We start from the raw sequence: 22,802 nt of genomic DNA, 5'->3' as shown, positions 1-22,802 counted from the left end.
AGGTGTGTCCTTGAGAGGCTGTATCTCATACCAGGCCTTTCTATTTTTCTCTGCTTCCTGTGTGTTGTAAAGTGAATAACCTCTGCCATGTACTCTAGGTACCATGAATAACGGAGTCTAGGAATATGGACTGAAATCTATGAAATCATAAGCTAAAACAAAACCCCATAAACTGTTTAATGTCAGGCATTTGCATTACATCTGCAAAACATGATGTTATCCTTTTTATTACAAAAAGAATGGGTATAGTGCTTCAACAAACAGCCTTGTACATATATTACAAGTAAGCACCCTCATACAGATGTATTTAATTTGTTCTGTAGGAATAGAGAAGTTGGAATCCTGATAACTGTACATTTATACAGAGTATGTAAATACATATGTAAAGTAAGAGACACCTTCTGTACATTTATACAGAGATGTATCATATACATAAAGTTAAGTGAGACTTCCCTACCACTTTCTATGTATTTAGACAAAGCATTCAAAATTTCTTGACTCTCACTAACAATGGTTCTTTTTGTGAGTCTAAAAAACAATTGTTTAGTGCCACCATTTAGCACTGCCTTGACTATCAGTTAAACTAGATGCCTTTTTATTACAGAACTGCATTACATCTAATGATAGATTTCTTCATTAGTTTCACTATTAATAATGGATCAAGACACAAGTAAATCTTTAATATCTTTAATTTCTATTTTAAAAAGATCATTTTCATAGTTAAATGGCAATATAAAGTTTTCATTGTTAAATATATATGTACATATGTATATATGCATGCACACATATATACATTACTAAAACAGGTCCATTTTCAGTAATAAATTTCCATCTCTCATAATGACTATCACCAAAACAATAGAGCTAGCTGTGGTGGCACAGAGCTATAGTCCTAGCACTAAAGAGGTATAGGCAGGAGGATTGTGAACTCAAGGTCAGCCAGGACCACATAATGAGACCTGTGAAGGTTAGCTTTAATTGTCACCTTTACACAATTTAGAATCAACTGGGAAGAAAAGTCTCAAGGAAGGATTATACACACTGGGGTGGGCACATCTGAGTGACTGTCTTAAGTTAAATGTGGGAAGACCCAGTCCACTGCGGGTGGCTCCATTCCTTAGCAAAAGGTCCTAAACTGTTAAGAATGGAGTAATAGAACTGAACACAAACAAGCAAGCATCATATATGCATTTCTTTCTCTTTGTTACTGACTGTGGTTGTGGTATCCTAAGTTGCTTCAAGTTCCTGCTTCCTTGATTTCCCCTTATAATGGGTTGTAACCTGGAAATACAAGCTAAACAAACTGTTCTGTAAGTTAACTTTTTTTTCCAATTATTTGACCACAGCAACAACAACAAAAAATGAAACAAAAGACCTACCTTAGAACACTGAAAAAAGTCAAGAGCTACATCATGCCACATATAAGCAATACAGACAGAAACTTCAACCAATTGCTCACTTTCCCTTATTCAGGCCCTTCCTACTTTACTACAAGTGCATATTAAAATCCAATATCCCAGTCTCAATACATATGAATCCACTTTTGTACTTCATATATAAATGCCATCAGACTCAAGAAGAAAAAGTAAACAGAAGAGTAAATAGTTAATAAACCTACTCAATCTGTCATACTGATTTTTTTAATCTTGCTTCAGTAATTTTTCAACACATAAAAAATTCTAAGCCTACACGAACACTCAGGAGTGACATCTTACCTTTGTTGACCATAACGCATCACTTGGAACCAACCCCCTTTCTTCATCACTCTCAGTCTTGTTTCCCGATTTGCCACTGGAAGTACACGATGCATCTTTTGAATGGACAAAAGGGTCCAAATGTTTTGACTGAATTCTTCCTCCTCTAGCTCGATAATCAGCCAGCATTCTTCCCAAGCTCTGGCTATCACCCAGATGCTCAGCAATTCGGGTGCTCACTAGCTCATGTGAGGGTAAGACTTGAATAGACTTGGCCTGAACACTGCCATTCATGCCCTGAAGTCCAGAGAGATCCCTGAGCAGCTGTTTCTTCCTCCTGATCTCCATTTCCTTCACCTCCTTGTTGAGGAGAGGAGACCAGTAAATCTGCTCTGGAAAATAATCTCGAGTTGAGCACCTCATCCCCTTTTCAGTTAAAAGGAAGGGTTCCCGGAATGTAATAACTGGAGAGATACAGAGGATCACATCTTTTAATTCCTGTTTAAAGGTCAAAGAGTAAGTCTTTCGCTTGTCTTCGGAGGAGGTGACTTCCTCAGTAATGTACATTCCAGTGTCATCCTGTAGAGGGTCTCTAAAGGCTCTCATTTGGCTTTTGGAATCCTGTTGCTCATCTGTTGGCTGCGATGTCTCTGGCTCTTCATTTCCTATAGCATCCTGTTGATCCATATGGAGGGGCAACAATGATTCAGGTACCAATGCAAAGAGAGCACAGGGAATAATACCTGCTGGGCAAGTGGGTGTGGTGTAATCTTGATGCTTCAGAGAGGCAACCGCCTGGGGAACACTTTTACTGTCCTGCTCACCCTTCTCAAGCACAATCTTTGATTCCAACAAAGTGTTATCATCAAAAGACAGGGAATCAGGAGGGCACTCTGGGTCCTGGGGAAGGGAGCTGCCACTGTACTGCTCCTGAAAAGCTCCCTCTTCCCCTCGTCCCTCAGTCAGAGAATGGAATGAAGGGCTTTGCATTAACGTTGGAGGCATAGCAAATTCATCCATGAGAAAGGAGATTTCTAATTGAGAATGATAAGCTACACAGATCATAAATATTAGGATCTCCTTAACTCGAGCCAGCTCATAATCGGAGCCTCCTCTGAGCTTGATTGTACACCCTAGGTGCTGTGGACAGCCTTCAAAAAACATCAGTGTTTTGGTTTGCTCTACAAATAAACAAACAAAATTAATAGACTTAGGTGACAGTCCAGAGGACCAGACAATTTACTACCAACAAAAAAGAAAATCTTTACAGGACTAAGACCACATTGGACTACTCTCTCTTAACTAGTGTTAATAGATATTAACACTTCCTGAGTAAACAACACTATATTTAACGAGGAGTTGATTAATTTCTTGAGATCCCCAAGCTAAGTGAATGTATGCTTAAGTTGACTCACCATTAGGTAACTGAAATATCTGCATATAAAATTTGTGGCAAGTGCCCAGGTGTGGTTTAGTGAGCAGCTGGTCCATGGACACCACTAAATCACCTTGGGTCATTCGACTGATTCGTTCCAAAACTTGCTACAACACAGAAAAACATTGTATTACCACATTAGCTATGAGTAAAAATTTTAATAAATTTAATATGAAAAGGTACATGAAGAATTAAAACAAAATAATGTTCACAATCAATTTCCTTCATTTTAATAATTACATGACAGTTTTTTAAATTCTATATTAGGCCCAATTTACTTGCTAAGTAACCAATGTGTGGCCTCAAAAACAAACTAAGCTCATGGCAATATTATCAAAAGATGAGAGTAGCACAGTAGTACACTTGTATATCCCCAGCACTTGGGAAGCAGAGGCAGGAGGACCAGTGCAAGTTTAAGGTCATTCTGATTTAATTAGTGAGTTCCAGACCTGCCAGAAGTACAACTTGAGACCTTATCTTCTTTTTTATTCTTACTTTGTTATTGTCTGGTTTTTTTTGGTGTGTTTTTTTTTGTTTTGTTTTGTTTTAGTTTGGTTTGGTTTTTCAAGACAGGGTTTCTCTGTGTAGCTTTGGAGCCTATCCTGGCACTCTGTAGACCAGGCTGGCCTTGAACTCACAGAGATCTGCCTCCAAATGCTGGGACTAAAGGCATGTGCCACCAATGGCCCAGCTATTATTATCTTTTTTTTTTTTAAAGAGCATTTGGACAGCCATGTCCTAGTACAAGACACTATGGACAAACAAATCAGCTTCCTTAAAAGTAGCCTCCATTTTTCAAAGTAAACAGTGAAGCACCAATAAGAATGTGCTTATTGGCTAATGTCCATTCCACTTTTGGTCTCATAAAAACCCAAAAAACAGTTACACAGTCACACTTTCTTCCAGTGTGAGTCTGCAGTCTTAATAATGAAGTAGCTACCACACCTGTGTCCCACTTTCAACATAAGTAGTACATCAAATAAAAAGATTACTGCATACCTTACCATACATACATATTAATTTAAAAGCCATGACTTTTAAGTGAGTAAATATAGAAAACACTCACTGACTTTACATTAATGACCAGAGTAATGCCATGCTCCAATAACATGTCCTGAGCAATCCGAGATACTGTTTTCTCAACGAGAACCAAAGTGGGTCGAACATCAACTATCCGTTGAACATAATTCTTCAAGAATTCCCTTTCCTAAATGAGATAAAACAGAAATACAAAACCTGGTACAATCCAAGATTTAGACATAATAAAATATCATGATAACCTGACTGTCAATAATCATTTTTCAATTTGTAATTTTTCATTCACAAGTAAGTAACAAATTCAAATACAGCAAAGAATTTTAGTCACCTGACTGTTAATAATCAATTTTCAATCTGCAATTTTTCATTCACAAGTCTGTAACAAATTCAAATAAAACAAAGAATTTTAGTCATACTTCTAAAGTATTCATTATACTTAAAAATTTCAGGAAAAGTTTCACCCTCCTGTGGTTCAACCCTAGAAACATATGAAGCATGTGAATATATATGCAAGTTTGTGAATAATAAGCACTAAGAACCCAGTGAGAAAAATCTCCAAAGATTTTAAACTAGACTTTCAAATAACAAAAAGCCTATTCCTACACCTGTGAAAATAAAAGCAATTTGTAAGTTAAAATGATTATGAATTTTCTTCTAAATCTATAACCTACAAGCATCTTTCTTCTAGGAGTCAGAACTAATAACACTTAGACAAATGCTACTTCATCTATTTCCTAACTACAGTTTCCTAATATCATATTCTACTTCAAACAAATATATCTCAAGTTCTAAAATATAATGCTTAATATAATACCACCACAATAGCCAAGCATGGTGGCACACACCTTTAATCCCAGCACTGGGGAGGCAGAGGCAGGTGGATCTCTCAGAGTCTGAGGCAGCCAGGACTGTTATACAGAGAAACCCTGTCTGAAAAACAAACAACAAAAAAAAAAAAAGGCAGAAAGGAAGAAAAAAAAGGAAGAAAAGAAATTTCACCACACTAAAAGCTTCATTTCAAAGCAAATGCATACTGCAAACAGTCAGAGTTAATATAATACAAATCCTTAAATGTTTCATAAGCTTCTGGTCCCCACATAGGAGACAAACGAGTGAGCATGTCTGCCACTGCTACTCCATGTGCCCAAAGCATTTCTTAAGCAATCTGTACAGCCATTCCAAGCCACCTCAGTATGTGAGATTTTCACCAAAATAAACTACCCTGTGATGGAGGGCATTTCCTCTATCTTTCTCTGTGTCACTTATAGAAAGTATACATTTTAGCCTATCATGCCGGCATATGCCTTCAATTCTAGAACTCCAGAAAAAAATGTGACATCTATGAATGTAAAAGTAATTTTTTTTTACTAAGTATTTCTGGAACTAAGTATAAATGTTTCCATGTACATGACATTTACATTCCTAAAAACACATATTTTGAATGATCACAAACTAAAATTAGTAACATTAATGGGAAAGGAGAACTGTGTCAAAACAAAACAAACGAAAACACTAGCAACTTGAAACCTATGCAACTTCAGATCCACAAGACTAATAAAATTTAATAATTGATAACTTCTGGGAACATACCAGCTAAACAGAACTGGGAAACAGGTAAGCTAACTGAAGATCCTCACCACTCTGTCCTCCCTTCCAAAACTAATTCCCCAGTCTCATCCCCAGCACTGCAACAGACAGAACACCAGCTGCAGCTTTCCTTCCCCTACTGTCCACAAGTCCTGTGGATCTCCTCCTAAGTGCTTTATCCCAGCACCCAACCCCAGCAAGCACCCTCCCCCCTCAGTAACCCAAGGGTGGCTCCTCCCAGGCCAACAAGCAGGCTGAAGAAGGACCCACATCTCTCCTGCAGCTCCTGAGATCCAATCCCCCATCCCCAATGGATCACAAAGGCCTTCTCCCTAAACCTCCCTTCCCCCAACACATCCAAGTATCCCAGTTAGCAACATCAACAGGCATTCCCTGAGAACACACACACAGCTGGTCAGGCCAGGAAAACGGGCAACACACAAACATCACACTCTCCAAAATTCCTGAGAGGGAACAGAAACCAAGGAACAAAACACACACCCAACAAAGACAAACCCAGACATCAGCACCTAGACCTATAATCAACCCAAATCCAAATGCCTATGCCAGCATAAAAACACAATCAATAACAGCCAAGGCAATATGACTCCACTAGAACCCAAACCCCTAACACAGCTGAATATCCCAACACAGCTGAAGCACAAGAAAAAGACATTTAAAACCAACAATATAAAGATAATAGACATCCTCAAAGAAGAAATGAAAAAGTCCCTTTAAACAATCCAGTACTGAAAAAAAAGCAAAGAAAGCCAGGCATTGGTGGCGCACGCCTTTAATCCCAGCACTTGGGAGGCAGAGGCAGGCGGATCTCTGTGAGTTCAAGGCCAACCTGGTCTACAGAGTGAGTGCCAGAATAGGCTCCAAAGCTACACAGAGAAACCCTGTCTCAAAAAACAAAAAAAAAAAAAAAAAAAAAAAAAAAAAAAAAAAAAAAAAAAAAAAAAATTCAGTACAACACAAACAACTCTGTGAGCTACTGAAAGAAAAAGATGGACACCAACCCAGCCACAAAACCTGACCTACAATCTGTCCTACATGCAAAACATGCTAGGGAAATGGTGGCACCATATTTGTGGGAATAGCCTGTCAATGTTTGCTTTGACTTAAGACCCACTCCACAAGAAGGAACCCATGCCTGACGAGATAGCCCAGAGACTTAGGGTAAAACCAAACAAATAATGGTCTTTAATAAAAAAAATTAAAAATGAATAAAATGACCCCTAATGATATTCTGCTATACTCTTAAGTTAGTGTCTTATCTAGTCATTATAGAGGCTCCTCTGTCAGTCAATGGGAACAGATGTAGAAACCCACAGCCAGAAATTACATGGAGAGTGATTCTAAATGGGATGTCTCTATCAATTCCCTTTCCTCAGAGCTCAGAGAATTCTACGGAAGAAGAAAGATGTAAGAGCCAGAGGGGTTGGAGGACAGCAGGATTAGAAGGCACTCTGAATCAACTAAGCAAGGCACATATGAACTCACAAAGACTGAAGTAGCAAACACAGGGCCTTCATGAGTCTGCACCATATAATATATACCTTCTACGTATATATTATAGCAATTAGCTTAGTATTTTTATGGGACAGCTGCCTGTGAGAACAAATAGGTCTGACTCTTGTGCCTGCTCTTGAGATTCTTTTCCTCCTGTTGGGTTGCCATGTCCAACTTCTATATGATAGTTTCTGCTTTGTATTATTATATTTTATTTTATCATGTTTGGTTGCTATCTCTTAGAAGCTGAGAGGGAGTGGATCTGGAAGGGAGGAGAAGGTAGAGAGGAACTGGGAGGAGTAGAGGATATAATCAGGATATATTGTATGAGAAAAGAATTCATTTCCAACCAAAAAATAATAATAATTGGTGCCTTATCAGAAAGCTTAGATATCCCAGGGAGATAGTACAGCCTGGCTAGAGATCACCTTGAAGAAAATTTTAAATCCTATCCTTATACCCACAGATAAGTGAAGCTACTAGCCCTCATCAAAGAAGCCCCTCTTTACAGCAAAAGGGGGCTATAATAAGAAACCACAACTGGACACAATACAGAGATCAGCAGTTCATGGTGAGCTCACCCCAACATCTACATCACAGCTCTTACATCCATGACTCAGGGAACACTACAGAAGAGTGAACAGAAAGACTCTAAGAGCCAGAGTACCAGGAAGTCTGCTGTGAAATGGACTCTCCTAAAAATGGTCGCATAAACAATACCAGAACAATGGCAGTATCAATGGACATGTTAACATAAAGGTAGAAAATTTCATGAGGTCACACCCATAGACCAAAGAATTATAGGCAACTAATGACTATTAGGAGAATTAGCGTTTCTCAGGGATGAGAGCCCCCACTGGTTGTTCAAGGAAGAATGATCAGCCTTGAAATCATACACATCAATAACAAAAACAAACTACGCAGATTGCATTTATGTACATATATATAGATATACATGTTATATCTATATATATAGATATATATTATATACAGATCATTATTGTTACATGTTACATATGTGCATATGAATGTATGTATGTGGCAAAAGTAAGCCACTGGGCAAGAAAGTGTCCTTGCCTCAAACACTGACAATATGCTGTCCTAATCGGACAAAGAGGACACAAAAGAGAATGACTGCCAATCCTTGTCAAGACAAGGTGGGACAGTCCTTCAAAAATCCTGCTTCATAGAAATGTCTGTTGAATATTCTAGGCCTGTAGGCTAAAGATGGATACTCAACATTGCAGAGGAACCCTGCATGACTGTCCAGGCAGCCAGCTATTTCTGTCATTTCTCACATTTTTTTGGAAGTCACTTGCTTGAATTTCCTATTTACTCAGTTAATATTATTTCCTTCTGATGTAGAGATTATGAAGGAGCAGAAAGTTTGAGTCAGGGGAAGAATAGAAGAAAGGATATGTGATAGGTAGGGTTTTAGTTGGCGGGAGTGGGGGGTGGTAGGGAGGACGGAAGGGAGAAGGGAACTGGGATTGCCATGTAAAATGATCTTGTTTCTAATTAAAATTTAAAAAATATGAAAAGAAAAAAAATATTATTTCCTTCTAAGGTCTCTGAGGGCGTTGAAGGCTAGATAGTTATAATTATAGTTTTCCTTGTTTACCAGACGCAGAAAAGAAACTCACTAAAGAGGTATAAAGTGTATAAGGTTGAAAGATATCAAAAGATAGTTTTGGATAGAAAGTGATTTAGATATAAAACTTTGAACTCACCAAGATAGGATAGATAATGGAGTATTTTCTCTCAATTTGTCAAATGCAAATGGACTAGAAATTGTTGGTATTTATTGTGTATATATTTATATATAATTATTGTATATATTGTATATAGTTTTTCTTAAATTAGTTTTAACCTTTTTTATTTTAAACAAAAAGGGAGAAATGCAGTGGTATTTTGTTTGTGAATTAACAAATAATGCTTGCCTGAAGATCAGAGTGCAGAGCTAAGCCACTAGTTAACCAAGTGGTCAGGCAACGGTGGCACACACCTTTAATCCCAGCAACTGGGAGACAGAGGCAGACAGATCTGTGAGTTCAAGGCCACCCTGGGCTACACAAGATTGAATCTGTCTAAAAGAGAAACAGAGCTCACACAAAAGTGATCCCAGCACTTGGAATCACATGCCTTTAATCCCAGCACTAGGAAGGTGGAGACAGGAGTGATATGGCTGGGCAGAGAGAGGAATATAAGGGGGGAGGAGACAGGAGCTCAGGGCAGTCAGAGGTTTCGTAGAGATGGATCCAGTCTAGGGATTCAGTCTGAGATGCAGTCTGAGGTTTTGTAGAGATAGCATTCAGTCTGAGGAGCAATCAATCTGAGGATGCAGTCTGAGGACAGGATCACCCTTTTGGTCTGAGCATTGGTAGAGATAAGAACTCTAGTGGCTGGCTGCTCTAATTCTTTGATCCTTCAGCTTTCACCCCTGATAGCTGACCGAGTTTTTATTAGTAAGACCAAAGAGAACTCATGTTACATATGTATATGCACAATTATATGCATACATTCATATGTACATATGTAACATATGTAACAATAATAATAATAAAAAAGTATCAACTGGAGAGTGGGTAGGGCATGGAAGGGGTTCAAGAGAGGGCAGCTGGGAGGGGCTGGAGGAAGAAAAGGGAAGGGGAGAATGATGTGTGTATTTCTATTTTAATTAAGAAAATATTCTTCAATGTACAAAAAGAACTGCAGGAGTATAGGCAGAGGTGGTGCTCCGGCAATAGAGCTCCCAGGAGCTAGCCTTGGCTAGGCGTGGGTACACCTTTCTGGAAAGAGTTTGGTAAGCATTTCTTCAGACAGAGATGAAAGGACTTGTGCCTGAGCAGCAGGTGAGCTGAGGACATTGTACTTTCCACATGAGGAAGATAACTTATAACTGCTATCCTGGTGCCCTTCACTTAGGAAAAAGAAAGAAACCAACATAACCCCCATCTTGAGTTATTCTTCTATTTGCAACTACATTTAAGCTATTTTTATTCTAGAAATAGGTATCAGTGAAAGTCTATTTTATAAATGAGAGGTTCCATTAGAGACTAAGAAGTTAGAGAAACTGTCCCAGTAAAGCAATGGCCTAAGTATGGAAGAGTAATCAACCCAAACCTGAATTTTCACTTTTTCTTCCCTACAATCCCAGACATATGCTCCTTCAACACTCTGAAACTTTTGAAACAACTGTAGATTTGTATGAGCTACTTCCTAATGTGTAGGACAAATCTGCCATGTACATTAACTTTTGAAATGTAACAAGTTTTTTGAAATTAAGAGATGGCAAGCAACACAGAAGGAAAGTACCCATCCCATCAAATGGTTTCTTCCAGAAATTCTTACCTGAAGCACAATAGGATCGATGCAAGTAAACTTAGTTTCTTCTCTATAGAGATACTCAATGGAACACTTCAACAGAAGGATTTTGGGATTTTTAATACAAGAATTCATCTAAAAAGAAAAAGCTTGTTGAAGGTTTGCACTTTATAGACTTTTAATCGTGATTTTAAATTCATATTGCTCATAATTCCTACAAATTAGCATTATCAAATTTTAATTTATTACTTTTGGGTTATTTTACTTTTTTCAACGCCAGTTCTTTAAAAACAACTTTTTCTTTTCTATTTCTCTATACTCTTATGTTTTTGTTTACTATATACTATATACTAAAACATATACTATTATGTTTTCATTTTTTAACTTCTCATACTGTAAGAAGAAATAACAGGCTCTAGGTGGCGATGGGTATTATATGAAGACTATTTCACACACTCTAGATCAGCAATGCTGAAAGACTGAAAGTATATTTCAGTCTTCTTAAACTTCAAAAGTAAAAAAGGAAGAAAAAAATTAATGGCACTTCAACATTACTCTGATAGAATAAATTCCCCAACAATCTTAAATTGACAAGCTAAACTGGATAATGTGAAGTTAAAAGAGAAAACATTAAATTATTTTCAAAAGCAGAAATTCATGTCAACACTCCAACCATGCAAAAAAAGCCACATGCAAAATAGCCTGGGTCCTGCCACTAAGCTGTCAGTTTGACCAAACTCACACAGCCCCAACTGGCAAACATTCTAAGGATAGTAACTAGCTGGGGAAATACATTCAGGCTCTAAAATTAAAGACTGTGTTTCATATGATCAGTAAGTCAAACCAATAATTCATGGATATATTTCTACCTCTCCTACATGTTTTTCTTCCAACTCCTAAAAAGACTAACATTCTTAGTCTCCCCCACCCCCACAGGGTTTCTCTGTGTAGCTTTCACTATCCTGGAACTCACTCTGTAGACCAGGGTAGCCTTGAACTCACAGAGATCTGCCTGTCTTTGCCTCCTGAGTGCTGGGATTAAAGACATGTGCCACCATCACCCAACTAGCACACTTACTCTTAATTCAATAAACATCACTTGCTTATTTTGGTTTGACATTCTGTCATAAAGGGGTAATACATTGATTTATAAGATTGTATGTATAATCCAGGAGGTGGTGGCACATGCCTTTAATCCCAACACTTGGGAGGCAGAGGCAGGTGGATCTCTGTGAGTTCAAGGTCAGCCTGGTCTACAGAGCTAGTTCCAGGACAGCTAGGTATGTTACACAGAGAAACTCTGTCTTGAAAAACAAAACAAAAAGATTATATATATAAACACCCACTGATTTTGGACCATGCCTAAGAAATAATATTGAATACCAGCATATTACTTATAAGTGATCATTAACAATTTTCTAAAGGGTAAATGTCTTATAGTTAGCCCATCATACACATAATTTCCACATCCTAGATTTGACCTACTGCAGATAGAAAATACCTGCAAGACTGATGGGAGAGGCTGACTATGTGTCCTAAGCATGTACAAATTATCTTTTTCTATCATTATAATTTATTAGGGCCTAAACACTATAGAATAATAACTATTTACACAACATTTACATTGTAATAGCCACGTTGTCATCTAGAAATGACTTAAAGTCTATAGGAAAGTATTCAATAGCTTATATGCAAATGCTAAACCATCTCACATAATGAACTTGAGCACCCCAGATTTCAGTATTCCCTTGAGACCCTGGAACCAATAACCTGCAACAACTCAGAGACAACTATATTAGTCTATACTTAGAAAAGAGTAAAAACTGGACTACAGTTCAACCATCTACTTTCTCAGACTAGAACAGCTGTCTCAACTTTTCCAGGGGTAAAAAAATCAATGTCTCCTGTGATAAGGCCAAGGTATTTCTAGTTTAAAAAGTCTCCTTAATGATGGTGAAGTAAAACAAAGTCTGAGAATGCTGCTATAGTTTCTCAAAATGTAAAACCAGGGTGCTGAAGAGATGGCTCAGCAGTTAAGAGCACTTAGTGTACAATTCCCAGCACCCACAGCAGCTCACAACCATCTGCAACTCCAGTTCCAGGGGATCCATTGCCCTCTTCTGACGTCCATGGGCACCAGGCACACATGTAGTGCACAGACATACATGTATGCAAAACACACACAGAAAATAAATCAGTAAAAAATTATTTTAATGTGATGACCAACAGATGACACTGAAATATTTGTGTGACCACTTTCAATGCAATACTATCCTTCCCCTCACTTTATCTACCCTTTCCTACTCCCTTAAACCTACTAAGTGAGAAAATTTAAGTTTAGGGGTCCACATATTTAATGAGGAGCCCAGAAAATCTTTTTTTTGTTTTGTTTTGTTTTGTTTTGTTTTTATTTAAATTAAAAACAATCTTATTCCAAATATCAATCCCAGTTCCCTCTCCCTCCCATCCTCTCCTGCCCCCCATGAACCCCCATCCCACCCTCCTTCCACTCCCCATGGAGAGTGAGGCCTTCCATGGGGGAATCATCAAAGTCTGTCACATCATTTGGGGCAGGGCCTAGGTCCTCCCCACCGTGTATCTAAACTGACAGAGTATCCCTTCATGGGATACTCTGCCAAAGTCCATTCGTGCACTAGGGATAACTGCCAGAAGTCCCATAGACTGCCCAGGCCTCCTTTCTGTCACCCACGTTCAGGGGGCCTGGTTCGGTCTTATGCAGGTTCCCCAGATGTTGTCTGGTTGGTGTCCATGAGCTCCTACTTGCTCAGGTCAGCGGTTTCTGTGGGTTTCTCCATCATGATCTTTACCCCTTTGCTCATCACTCCTCCATCTCTACAACTGGATTCCAGGAGTTCAGCTCAGTGCTTAGTTGTGGAGCCCAGAAAATCTTGATACACACTGTACTTTGAGAATCAAAAGCCCTCAGAAGCTCAAAACCTTTGGTGGGACACATAGACCTTGCCTGCTTCCTTTAGTATTGTCTGACATTGCAACATTTTACACTTTTGAATCTCAAGATTCCCAAACATTCAGTATCTAACCTAACCTATCTTTGTACTAGTACTCAAAAAAACATCTTGGAGCTGAAGGTAAAGGTATAATGTGTGAGAAGCATAAGAAAATAATGACAACTCTGTAGGTAGACCAGTTGTAGAAAACTAAACCATTTAAAGGAATGTAGTCTTTCAGAAAAACGCCCCTGGAGGATCTGGAAACCTGACTTCCCCTCTCCCTTCTTCTGCCTTGTGAACTCCCATATCCAAATTCCAACTCATCATCAGCTACGGAAGATTTTCCTGGAATCTCCGAACTTTCACCTCTATGACACACATGGCTAGGTACCTTACATTTCCTTTTCTTCCATCATTAAGAAATCCCAACTTATGAGCTTAGCACATAGCCATGGCCTGATGAATTTCACTGCTGAACTGAAACTTGTTACCTTTTTATGTGCAATGTTCTTGGTACAAACAAAGCCATTGACAACCACAGAATCAAATTTCTTTCCACCTGGAATCTAATAAAAGAAGAAAACAATAAAAACCAGTGATATATCAGGTGACTATTAATTACTATGTCTTTACATCTTTGAAATGTTAACATAGCTAACATAATTAAGTAATGGCAGAAAGGTCCAGAATATAGTTTATTTTTTCTCAAGATTATCCTACCATGACTCTTTGTTTTTCTACCCTCTGCTCGCTAACATCATGTATGCTACTCTAAAATGCTCATTGACTAAATAAGCTGGTGTCTATGGCACTATTTTCAATATTAAATATTACAAGTAAAATGTATATCCAGAACTTAGTATTATCTAAATAACACAATTACCCGCTGCTTTTCCTCATGACAGTGACAGTAGTCTATGAGAACAGCCTTTCTCATAAATGACTTTCCAAGAAGCAGAATTAAAAAAGGAAGAAACTATTTATTTTTGTCTTCACCACATACCCAACTCACTCTTTCCATGCACCTCTTACTTCATGAGTGGTTACCAAGAGCTCTACTTGTTAACAGAGCAGACAGCCTAATGGCAAGGGCTTCTTTCAGACACCAGTAAGAGATAAATGACTATTTGGCCTGCCCCATCAGTTTCTGGCATCAGCAAACATTAGCAGAGTTCACCTTCTTGATGTGGACAAACTGGCGGATATCCATGTCATCATCCTGGTGCTTGACGTCAGGTCGGACTGTCTGAACAACCTGGCAGACTAGTGACACAATGATGTCTCTCCAAGATGATGACAATGACTCGTTATGAAGCAACTGCTGGAGTAGTGCCATCATGTGGTTATGATTAGCTGAACTACAAAATGTTATAAAAACAAATTTGTACAGGTAGTACTAAAGATACAAGAAGCACTCTACAAAGAAATAAACATTCCAATTATGGCTCACAGACAAGATCTTCCATGTCAGTTTTATTCCTTCAACATATCTTCACCATAATGCTTCTACACATTAATGAAATCTGTGAATATCTTCAAGCTAACAAATAAATCACTTCAAACTGCTAAATTAAAATGGAGACAATTAGCATGGGACTCTGCTTTATGAGATACTTCATCAGAAGTCAAAATACACTTTCTATTAGTATTTTCCACTTGATCAGGAAGATGAATTATGAATATGCCCAAGCCACTGGAAAATAAAAATCTAGTGCCTTACAGCAGTCTTTCCATGGCTTGTTTCTCTTCATTCTCCTCCCGCAAGAGCTCCAGGTTGTTATGATGCCAGCCCAAAGGGGTGAAAGGCAGCTCTTTGGATTTTTCCTCTACTCGTCGATTAAATAAGGATTCTAAACACAAAATAAGAAGTTAGTATTTCACTGTCATGTTTTATACCATCAACTCATACACTTAGAAAATAAAAGTTTCTTAACTTGGCTGATATAAATTATTGTTACAAAATGGCAAGGACCTGTCATCAACACACAATTAAAATATATAGTAAATATGCACTCATACATACATACATCAATACACTAAAATGTAGAGACAGGGCTTGAGGTACAGCACTTCTCTAGCATGTGCAAGACCCTGCAGGGTGGGTGAACTCTGAAACAACTGGCATCAGCCAAAATCAGAGCACAATTATGAAAAGCAACTTGACTTAAGAAACAAAGACTCTCAGTCAAGACTATCAACATCAATTCTGAAAAACAAACAGAATAGTATTTTTGCATCCTGTTTGTTTTAAAGAGTTAATAAGTATGCAGATTTTGCACATAAAATCTTAAACTGAAAACCACATTCAACTGAAATCAAAATGGTGACGATGATATAGTCATGTGCACACTGAATTCTCAAGAGAGAAACTCTCATGGACATCCCCAGCCCATCACAGCTTAAGGACCAGGTGGGACAGAAACTTCCATCTACACAGCCCCAGATGACAGTATAGTCTCTTGACACAATCCTCCACTGCATTTTACAATAGGCTTTAAAACAAAATTTTATCAAAGTAGACTAAAAAAATAAACCTTAGAGAAATTATACTAAATAAAAGTAATTTACATAAGATTTTGAAATCTTTAAATTTTTATACAGGGTGAAATGGTTGGGTGTGGTGGTGTACACCTTTAATCCTAGAACTCAGGCGGCAAAGGACAGATCTCTATGAACTTGAGGCCAGCCTGGTCTACACTGCTTTGGGAGCTGGCTAGATGGTCCCTATGTTAAGAGCATTTGCTGCTCTTCCAGAAGACTGGAGTTCAGTTCCCAACATCCACATTAGGCAACTCAACCATCTCTAACTCCATCTCCAGGGGATCCAACAACTCAGGTTTCTGCAGGTGCCTGCACTCACATGCACATAAACACATGTAGACACACACACTTGTACATGCCTTTAAAAAATAAAAATAGAAATTCCTAAAAGAGAAAAATGGATTGCAAAAAGTTAAAAAATAATGTTTTACAAAACATGTGCTCATTAAATAATCATATGACTAAACAAATGGAAAGAAAGGAAAGTCTAATATCTTCTCTTTTAAAGCAAACCAACTTCTATAAAGCATGTGAACGTGAGGCACAAGATTGGCACTTTTCAATTACATGAGCAGCCAGTTTATAAACTTCTAGTTGAACCAGATGTTAGGAGATGAGTTTAGATAGGCTGTCAAGCCAGATCAGCTCCCACTGGCCTTCCTTGTCCCAACTTAGCCCACCTCTGTCTTTTTCTAGAACCCAAAGAACTAAGAAAACCACCAGAGAAGGCTCCTTTTTTCCCAATGTCTTTTCTCCCTTTGTCTTTTCTCCATGGAAGTTTAAGATAAAGGTAGGAGAGGTTTGTTTTGTTTTGTTTTGTTTTGTTTTGTTTTGTTAAACAATCTTAGTTTACATACCAATCCCAGTTCCCTCTCCCTCCCATCCTCCTGTCCCCCCACCTTCTCCCTACCCCACTGCCCCATCCATTCCTCAGAGAGGCTGAAGCCTCCCATTGGGAATAATCCAGGGTCTGTCACATCCCTTGAGGCAGGACCAATGCCCTCCCTCCTGTATCTAGGATGAGCAAGGTATCCATGATAGGAGAGGTTTGTATTCATTTACTCTTTTTCAGTCCCAATGAAACTGATTAGATTTAGTGCTTTATTCTCTTTGCAAACTTCTCTTCCCAACTCTATGTGACAAACAGCAGAAAGTGGCAAGCTCACTTGTGAGCTCTTTAGCAAAGAGGCAATCCTTGGCAATATGTATATCAATATTTGCTATTATATAATGCCTTCAAAAGAATAAAATACAAACTATTCAAAATTTAAAGAATCATTTTTAAGTTAAAGGCTCCCTCTCAAACCAAGACCAAGTTTATATTCCTTGACTTCCAACATACTCAAGTCATTCTACACATTTAAAATTATGTTCCTTTGATATTAAAACAATTAAATATACTTTCAGAGCTTTCTGTCAATCTATGTGCTAAAACCTCAAGCACACTACCATGAAACAGACATCATTTTGAGCACAGTTGTTTATAAAATTACCTTTGATGAAGGCATCGCTTATTGAGAGCTGTTGTCCTCCAGTGTCAGAAACCAAATACTCTGCAAACCAGGAAGAGAAGAGAGAAGAGGAAGGAAAGACATATGACTTCAATATGCCAGCATAATTATGCAGCAAAACACCCACATAGTGTGTATTGCTCCTATGAAACTCATCACTGTCCAGCAAACTTAAGAAACAATTTCATTAAAATGCCTCTTTACACATGTTCTATGTATTTCCTACTAAACTATTTTCAGTAGACTTAAGTCGACAACAGAACCATTAAACAATTTGCCTTGGTTCAAATGATATTTTTCCAAATGATGTTTAGTTGCCAAAACAGAAACAATTTAGAAAACTTCTTCCATGTTGAAACATGGAAATTGAGATAACCTAAATCTGTGTTCCTGGGCCACGGTCACTCAAAATGGCTCCAGAATAAACTCTCTTGTTCCTTTAAAAAACAAAAACAAAAAAAGCAAAGGTCTTTAGTGAATAGTGTGATAAGCCTTTAAATATTACACCACTTTCCTCATGTACTACTGCGTTATTTAACAAATAATTATATAGAGTATTTTGTAGAAGACAACACCTAAGAAAGCAGTATAAAACTTTTAACATCAGAATATATGCAATAAAATAAATTCATATGGCTGAGGATAAAGACATAATTCAAGGAAATTTTGTTGTTAAGTTTTAAAATCAGTTTTTGGTTTTTAAAAACTACCAAATCTTTACCAGAAGATAACTGATGAATATACTCTCGATGCTTTCAAAGCACTTAAGATCTAAACACTTTTCTACAAGTGACACTCTCTAAGTGAACCTTCCTCTAAACACAGCTCAGAGGAGTGCTTTCTACTATGTAAATTAGACCACAAGGCATCAACTATTTTAATGTGAATATTTTCCACAAAACTTTTTCCAGTTCATTTCCAAGCCAACACATTCACCCTTCCAGCCAGGAAGCAGAGAAAATATTGTATTTAGAAAACTGAATTGCATAATACAATAAATCAGGGATGTAGATATAATTTGTTTCCACACTTTATTCCTGGCAGAAATAACTAATACTAAATCCTGTTAGTTCAATTAATGCATTGTTCTTTAAAAGCCCTACTTCTCATACTAAAACTTAAATATCAAATTCCAGGAATGATTGCTTACTCCTCAAATTATGGAAAAATTCAAATACACAAAAAGTCCTGTATACTGTTTACCTAAATTCAGTAACCATAAGACTTGTCATAAGTAAGACTTGTCATAACTGTTTTTTCTACATATCTGCACATGCTTTTAAAGTTACCCTGGGGCTAGAGAAATGGCTCAGGTGTTAAGAACATCTGCTGTTTTTCCAGAGGACCTGGGTTCAATTCCAAGCACCCTCATGATGGCTCACAACTGTCTGTAATTCCAGATCCACAGTACCTGCCACCTACGCTCACAGACATACACACATATATGTAAATAGAAAAATTTTTAAATGTAAGTTATCCCAATTATTTCAAGTTACACACAATACTTCTCAAGTAGCGTATCATTATGCCTCTCTATAGCCACCATATCATTTACATACTTATGAAAACATACAATACTGTAATAATCACAGAACTGATCCATATTCAAATTTATCTATTTGCATGGTGTCTTTCATAGACATATCATTGGAAATTGGATCCTATAAAGTTCACACATGGAATTTGCTTGCCATGCCTCCTCATTCTCTTTCCATCTAGAACACATCTACTTTTTTTTTTTTCACAATAATGAATTTTGAAAGAACCAGGCAAATGTCCTATACAATGTCCCACATTCTAGATCTGATCCAGTGTTTCTCCGTTGTATGCTTACCTTGCTCCTCAATCTCATGTTTTCTATGCATGGGGAATCCACTAAAGGGCTTACAGAGCCACCTGTGTCAAGGTCCAGTTACTAACTTTCTAAGAATTATTCAGAATCCTGCTTGCAACACAAAGTATATTTTAATAATATACCTCTTTAAAAAAAGTGAAAAATTGCTAAACCAGAAAGCACACTAAGTTTTGCAAGCTTTGGGGGCTTTCTTACATAATATAAAAATCAGCCAGGAGTTGGTGGTGCACACCTTTAATCCCAGCACTCGAGAGGCAGAGGCAGGTGGATCTCTGTGAGTTTGAGGCCAGCCTGGTCTACAGAGTGAGTGCCAGGACAGGCTCCAAAGCTACACAGAGAAACTCTGTCTCGAAAAAAAACAAAAACAACAACATAATATAAAAATCAAGAGTATGGCTATTTCAGTAGTTTTATGTTGGGGGCCCATAAGGATGGCTCCACTTCATCTTGGCTCAAGGTCAGAGTTCAAAATTGTTCTTAGTAAGTCATAAGACCTAAAAGTCTAAGGCATGGCTACAGTAGGATGTTTGATCTTGGCCTTGAGTGTCTATTTAAATAACAATAGACTTGGTCTCAGTTGTGGTTACTCTTGACCCTCAAGGCCAGACAACAAGAAATTGAATCTAAGGTGTGGTTACCAAATTCTTGGAGAATTGAGAAAGTCTGTTTGTTCCCTGTACATAATACCATATTTCCTTTTTTGGTTAAGGTATTTAAGAATGTTGAAGAATAAATTTAGGGTTTCAGTATTCACTGGATTACCCTTCTGACTCTACCCTGTGTCTCTGCCTTTTTAAGTGTCTTTACCTGCCCTTTCTCAAGCCACACTCCCCCTCTCAGGTACGAACGGGGACAAGTCAGCTGGATCCGACTGTGGCCCCACAAAGATAGGTTCACATGATTTTTAAAAATTCAAATTTTGTAAGAAATAAAGGGCTGAGCTAGAGAGATGGCTCAGTGGTTAAGAGCACTCACTGGCTGTTCTTTATGAGGTCCTGAGTTCAAATCCCCTCAACTACATAGTGGGTCAAACCATCTATAATGGGATCTGATGCCCTATAAATACATAAAATACATAGATAGATAGATAGATAGATAGATAGATAGATAGATAGATAGATAGATAGATAGATAGAGACAGACAGATGAAATAAAAGGCAATCCACAAGAAAATAACTAATAAGGATTGGCTTTCACCTCATGGAAAGATAAAGCCAGCCATCCCTGCTTGCATAGGCAGAGGAACTCTATTCCTTCACAAAACACTAAGTTACTCTGGCAATCTACTTGTTAGCAGTCAGTGTTCAACTTAACTACCACAGAGTAAAATGTTTCCTATTTCCGCTTCATAAGACAAAACAAGAATTCTCATTAATACAAAAAGGCTAGTGAGAGGGAACTGTGAAGGCAAGTGCAGGTAGTAGAAACTTTGAGTCCTCACATTACAAACTAAGACTATCAAGGTTGAAACAACCAATCAGATCCACCTAATAGTAATCTTCTTTCTGGTGGTAGACCCTCATCTCTAATAATCTCACTGAGTGAGCTAAAGGATCACTCTCTTCACTTTAAACTGCTAAGGCCACATTTTCATTTCACAGATTTGGAGCTAACAGAAAACCTGAAGGACATTAAATCCACATACTTTCTCACCAGATGTCAGCATCTGTCCTCCATAAGCCTGACAGGTGGACATCCAGACTCAACCTGAACACCTCCAAAGCCAAGTGACAGAGGCTCACTACCCCTGACTACTGAACTTGACTCTTCATACATAATTCATATCTTTTCTTTCAGATACCTTAGCAACAATGGCATTAAGTCTTCATTTCTCCATTTTAAATAGTTCAGCTCCCCTTACCCTTAATACAATGAAGTTTTCAACTACCATAGGATCCTGCCAAGCCAGCTCTATTTCATTCATCAGAACATATCCCAAAATTTACACTGGACCACAACACCAGTCATACTATTGCTGCTAATTAAACACACTGCACTAGGCCAGGAAGGGAGAGAACTTTTGCTATATAAATGAATTTTCAGATAATTAAAATTTATAATCATCTCTTCTCATGCCCATATACTGAATAAACCAATCCTGACCATTTGATGGACAATGTATAAAACTTTGGTCCTTTTCACATAAACCACTGAAATGGCTTTCTCCAGAGCATTCATAGTAAGCATATTATGTCTAACTACATTGCTTTATTTTTAATATATTGAGTTTCATCTTAAAGTCAGTCTACCACTTAACAAAAACTTTAAAATTCCAATTCTGCTATTTAATGTTAGCCATGCCTTCTAGATTTAAAGACATGTGGATTTGAAAACCACAAAAATGTAGACCCAAGAAAGTTGTTGATCACACCCTGCTCCAATGATGAATAATTCAATACTTTTACATTTTTGTATTATATTTATTTGTGTATGTGTGTATATACATACAAACATACATCCATATATTTGTATATATGTGTACATACACATATATATATTTGCCACAGTGCATATCTAGAAATCAGTAGACAATTTAAGGAAATTGATTATCTCCACCCACCATGGGGGACCCAGGAATTGAAGGTGAGTTCTCAGGCTTGTCAGGAAATGCCTTTACTCACTGAGCTAGTTCACTTTCTTAGAACTATTTTTAAAAATACAACCAAAGTATATGCATATATGGAAGTATCACAATGAAACTCATTATTCTAGACAGTTACTACACACTTACAAAAACTACTGAACAGGGACTGAAGAGTTGGCTCAGTGGTTAAAAGCACTCCCTGCTCTTTCAAAGGATCTGGGTTCAATTCCCAGCACCCACATGGTGACTTACAACCATCTGTAACTCTAGTTCCAGGAAATCTACTGGCCTCTTCTGGCTTCTGCAGGCACCAGGTATACACATGGTACACATACATACATGCAAATAAAATACCAATATACATTAAAGTATGTGCCAGGACAGGCTCCAAAACTACACAGAGAAACCCTTTCTCAAAAAGAAAAAAAAATGTAAATGAAAAATGTTTATAAAGTATTGAACAGAAACTGGGGAGATAACTCAGTCTGCTAGCCACACAAGCATGAGAACATAAGTCTAGATCCCAAGTACTCATTTAAAGAAGTCTGGATGTAGCACCACACGCCTGTAATCACCAGCACTGAGGAAGTAGAAACAGGACCCAGGGCCTGTCGGCCAGATAATCTAACCAAATCAGTGAGTTTCAGGTTCATCTGGTCTGAAAAAATAAGGTGAAGAGCAATACTGAGGGAGACATCCAATGTTGACCTTTGGCTCCTCCATACATGTACACAGACAGACAGACA

The 22,802-nt window shown here is 37.8% G+C and overlaps 1 protein-coding gene across 7 annotated transcripts in view; it reads right to left on the bottom strand.

The window, feature by feature from the left end:
- Positions 1 to 22,802, bottom strand: part of Pikfyve (phosphoinositide kinase, FYVE-type zinc finger containing) — a 95,149-nt gene that overhangs the window by 34,783 nt on the left and 37,564 nt on the right. For all 7 annotated transcript variants that reach the window (XM_027397108.1, XM_027397112.1, XM_027397110.1 and 4 more), the window contains 8 exons: positions 17,600 to 17,659; positions 15,286 to 15,415; positions 14,743 to 14,923; positions 14,057 to 14,131; positions 10,621 to 10,728; positions 4,196 to 4,336; positions 3,110 to 3,236; positions 1,716 to 2,875 (listed from right to left, as the gene is read on the bottom strand). In XM_027397108.1, coding sequence (XP_027252909.1) covers positions 1,716 to 2,875; positions 3,110 to 3,236; positions 4,196 to 4,336; positions 10,621 to 10,728; positions 14,057 to 14,131; positions 14,743 to 14,923; positions 15,286 to 15,415; positions 17,600 to 17,659 — 1,982 coding nt within the window. The remainder of the gene's footprint in view (positions 1 to 1,715; positions 2,876 to 3,109; positions 3,237 to 4,195; positions 4,337 to 10,620; positions 10,729 to 14,056; positions 14,132 to 14,742; positions 14,924 to 15,285; positions 15,416 to 17,599; positions 17,660 to 22,802) is intronic.

Source organism: Cricetulus griseus, chromosome 2 (assembly GCF_003668045.3).
Source record: "Cricetulus griseus strain 17A/GY chromosome 2, alternate assembly CriGri-PICRH-1.0, whole genome shotgun sequence".
Taxonomy (NCBI): domain Eukaryota; kingdom Metazoa; phylum Chordata; class Mammalia; order Rodentia; family Cricetidae; genus Cricetulus; species Cricetulus griseus.
Note: the sequence above shows the minus strand (reverse complement) of the source record. Positions and strands in the feature narration are given on the sequence as shown.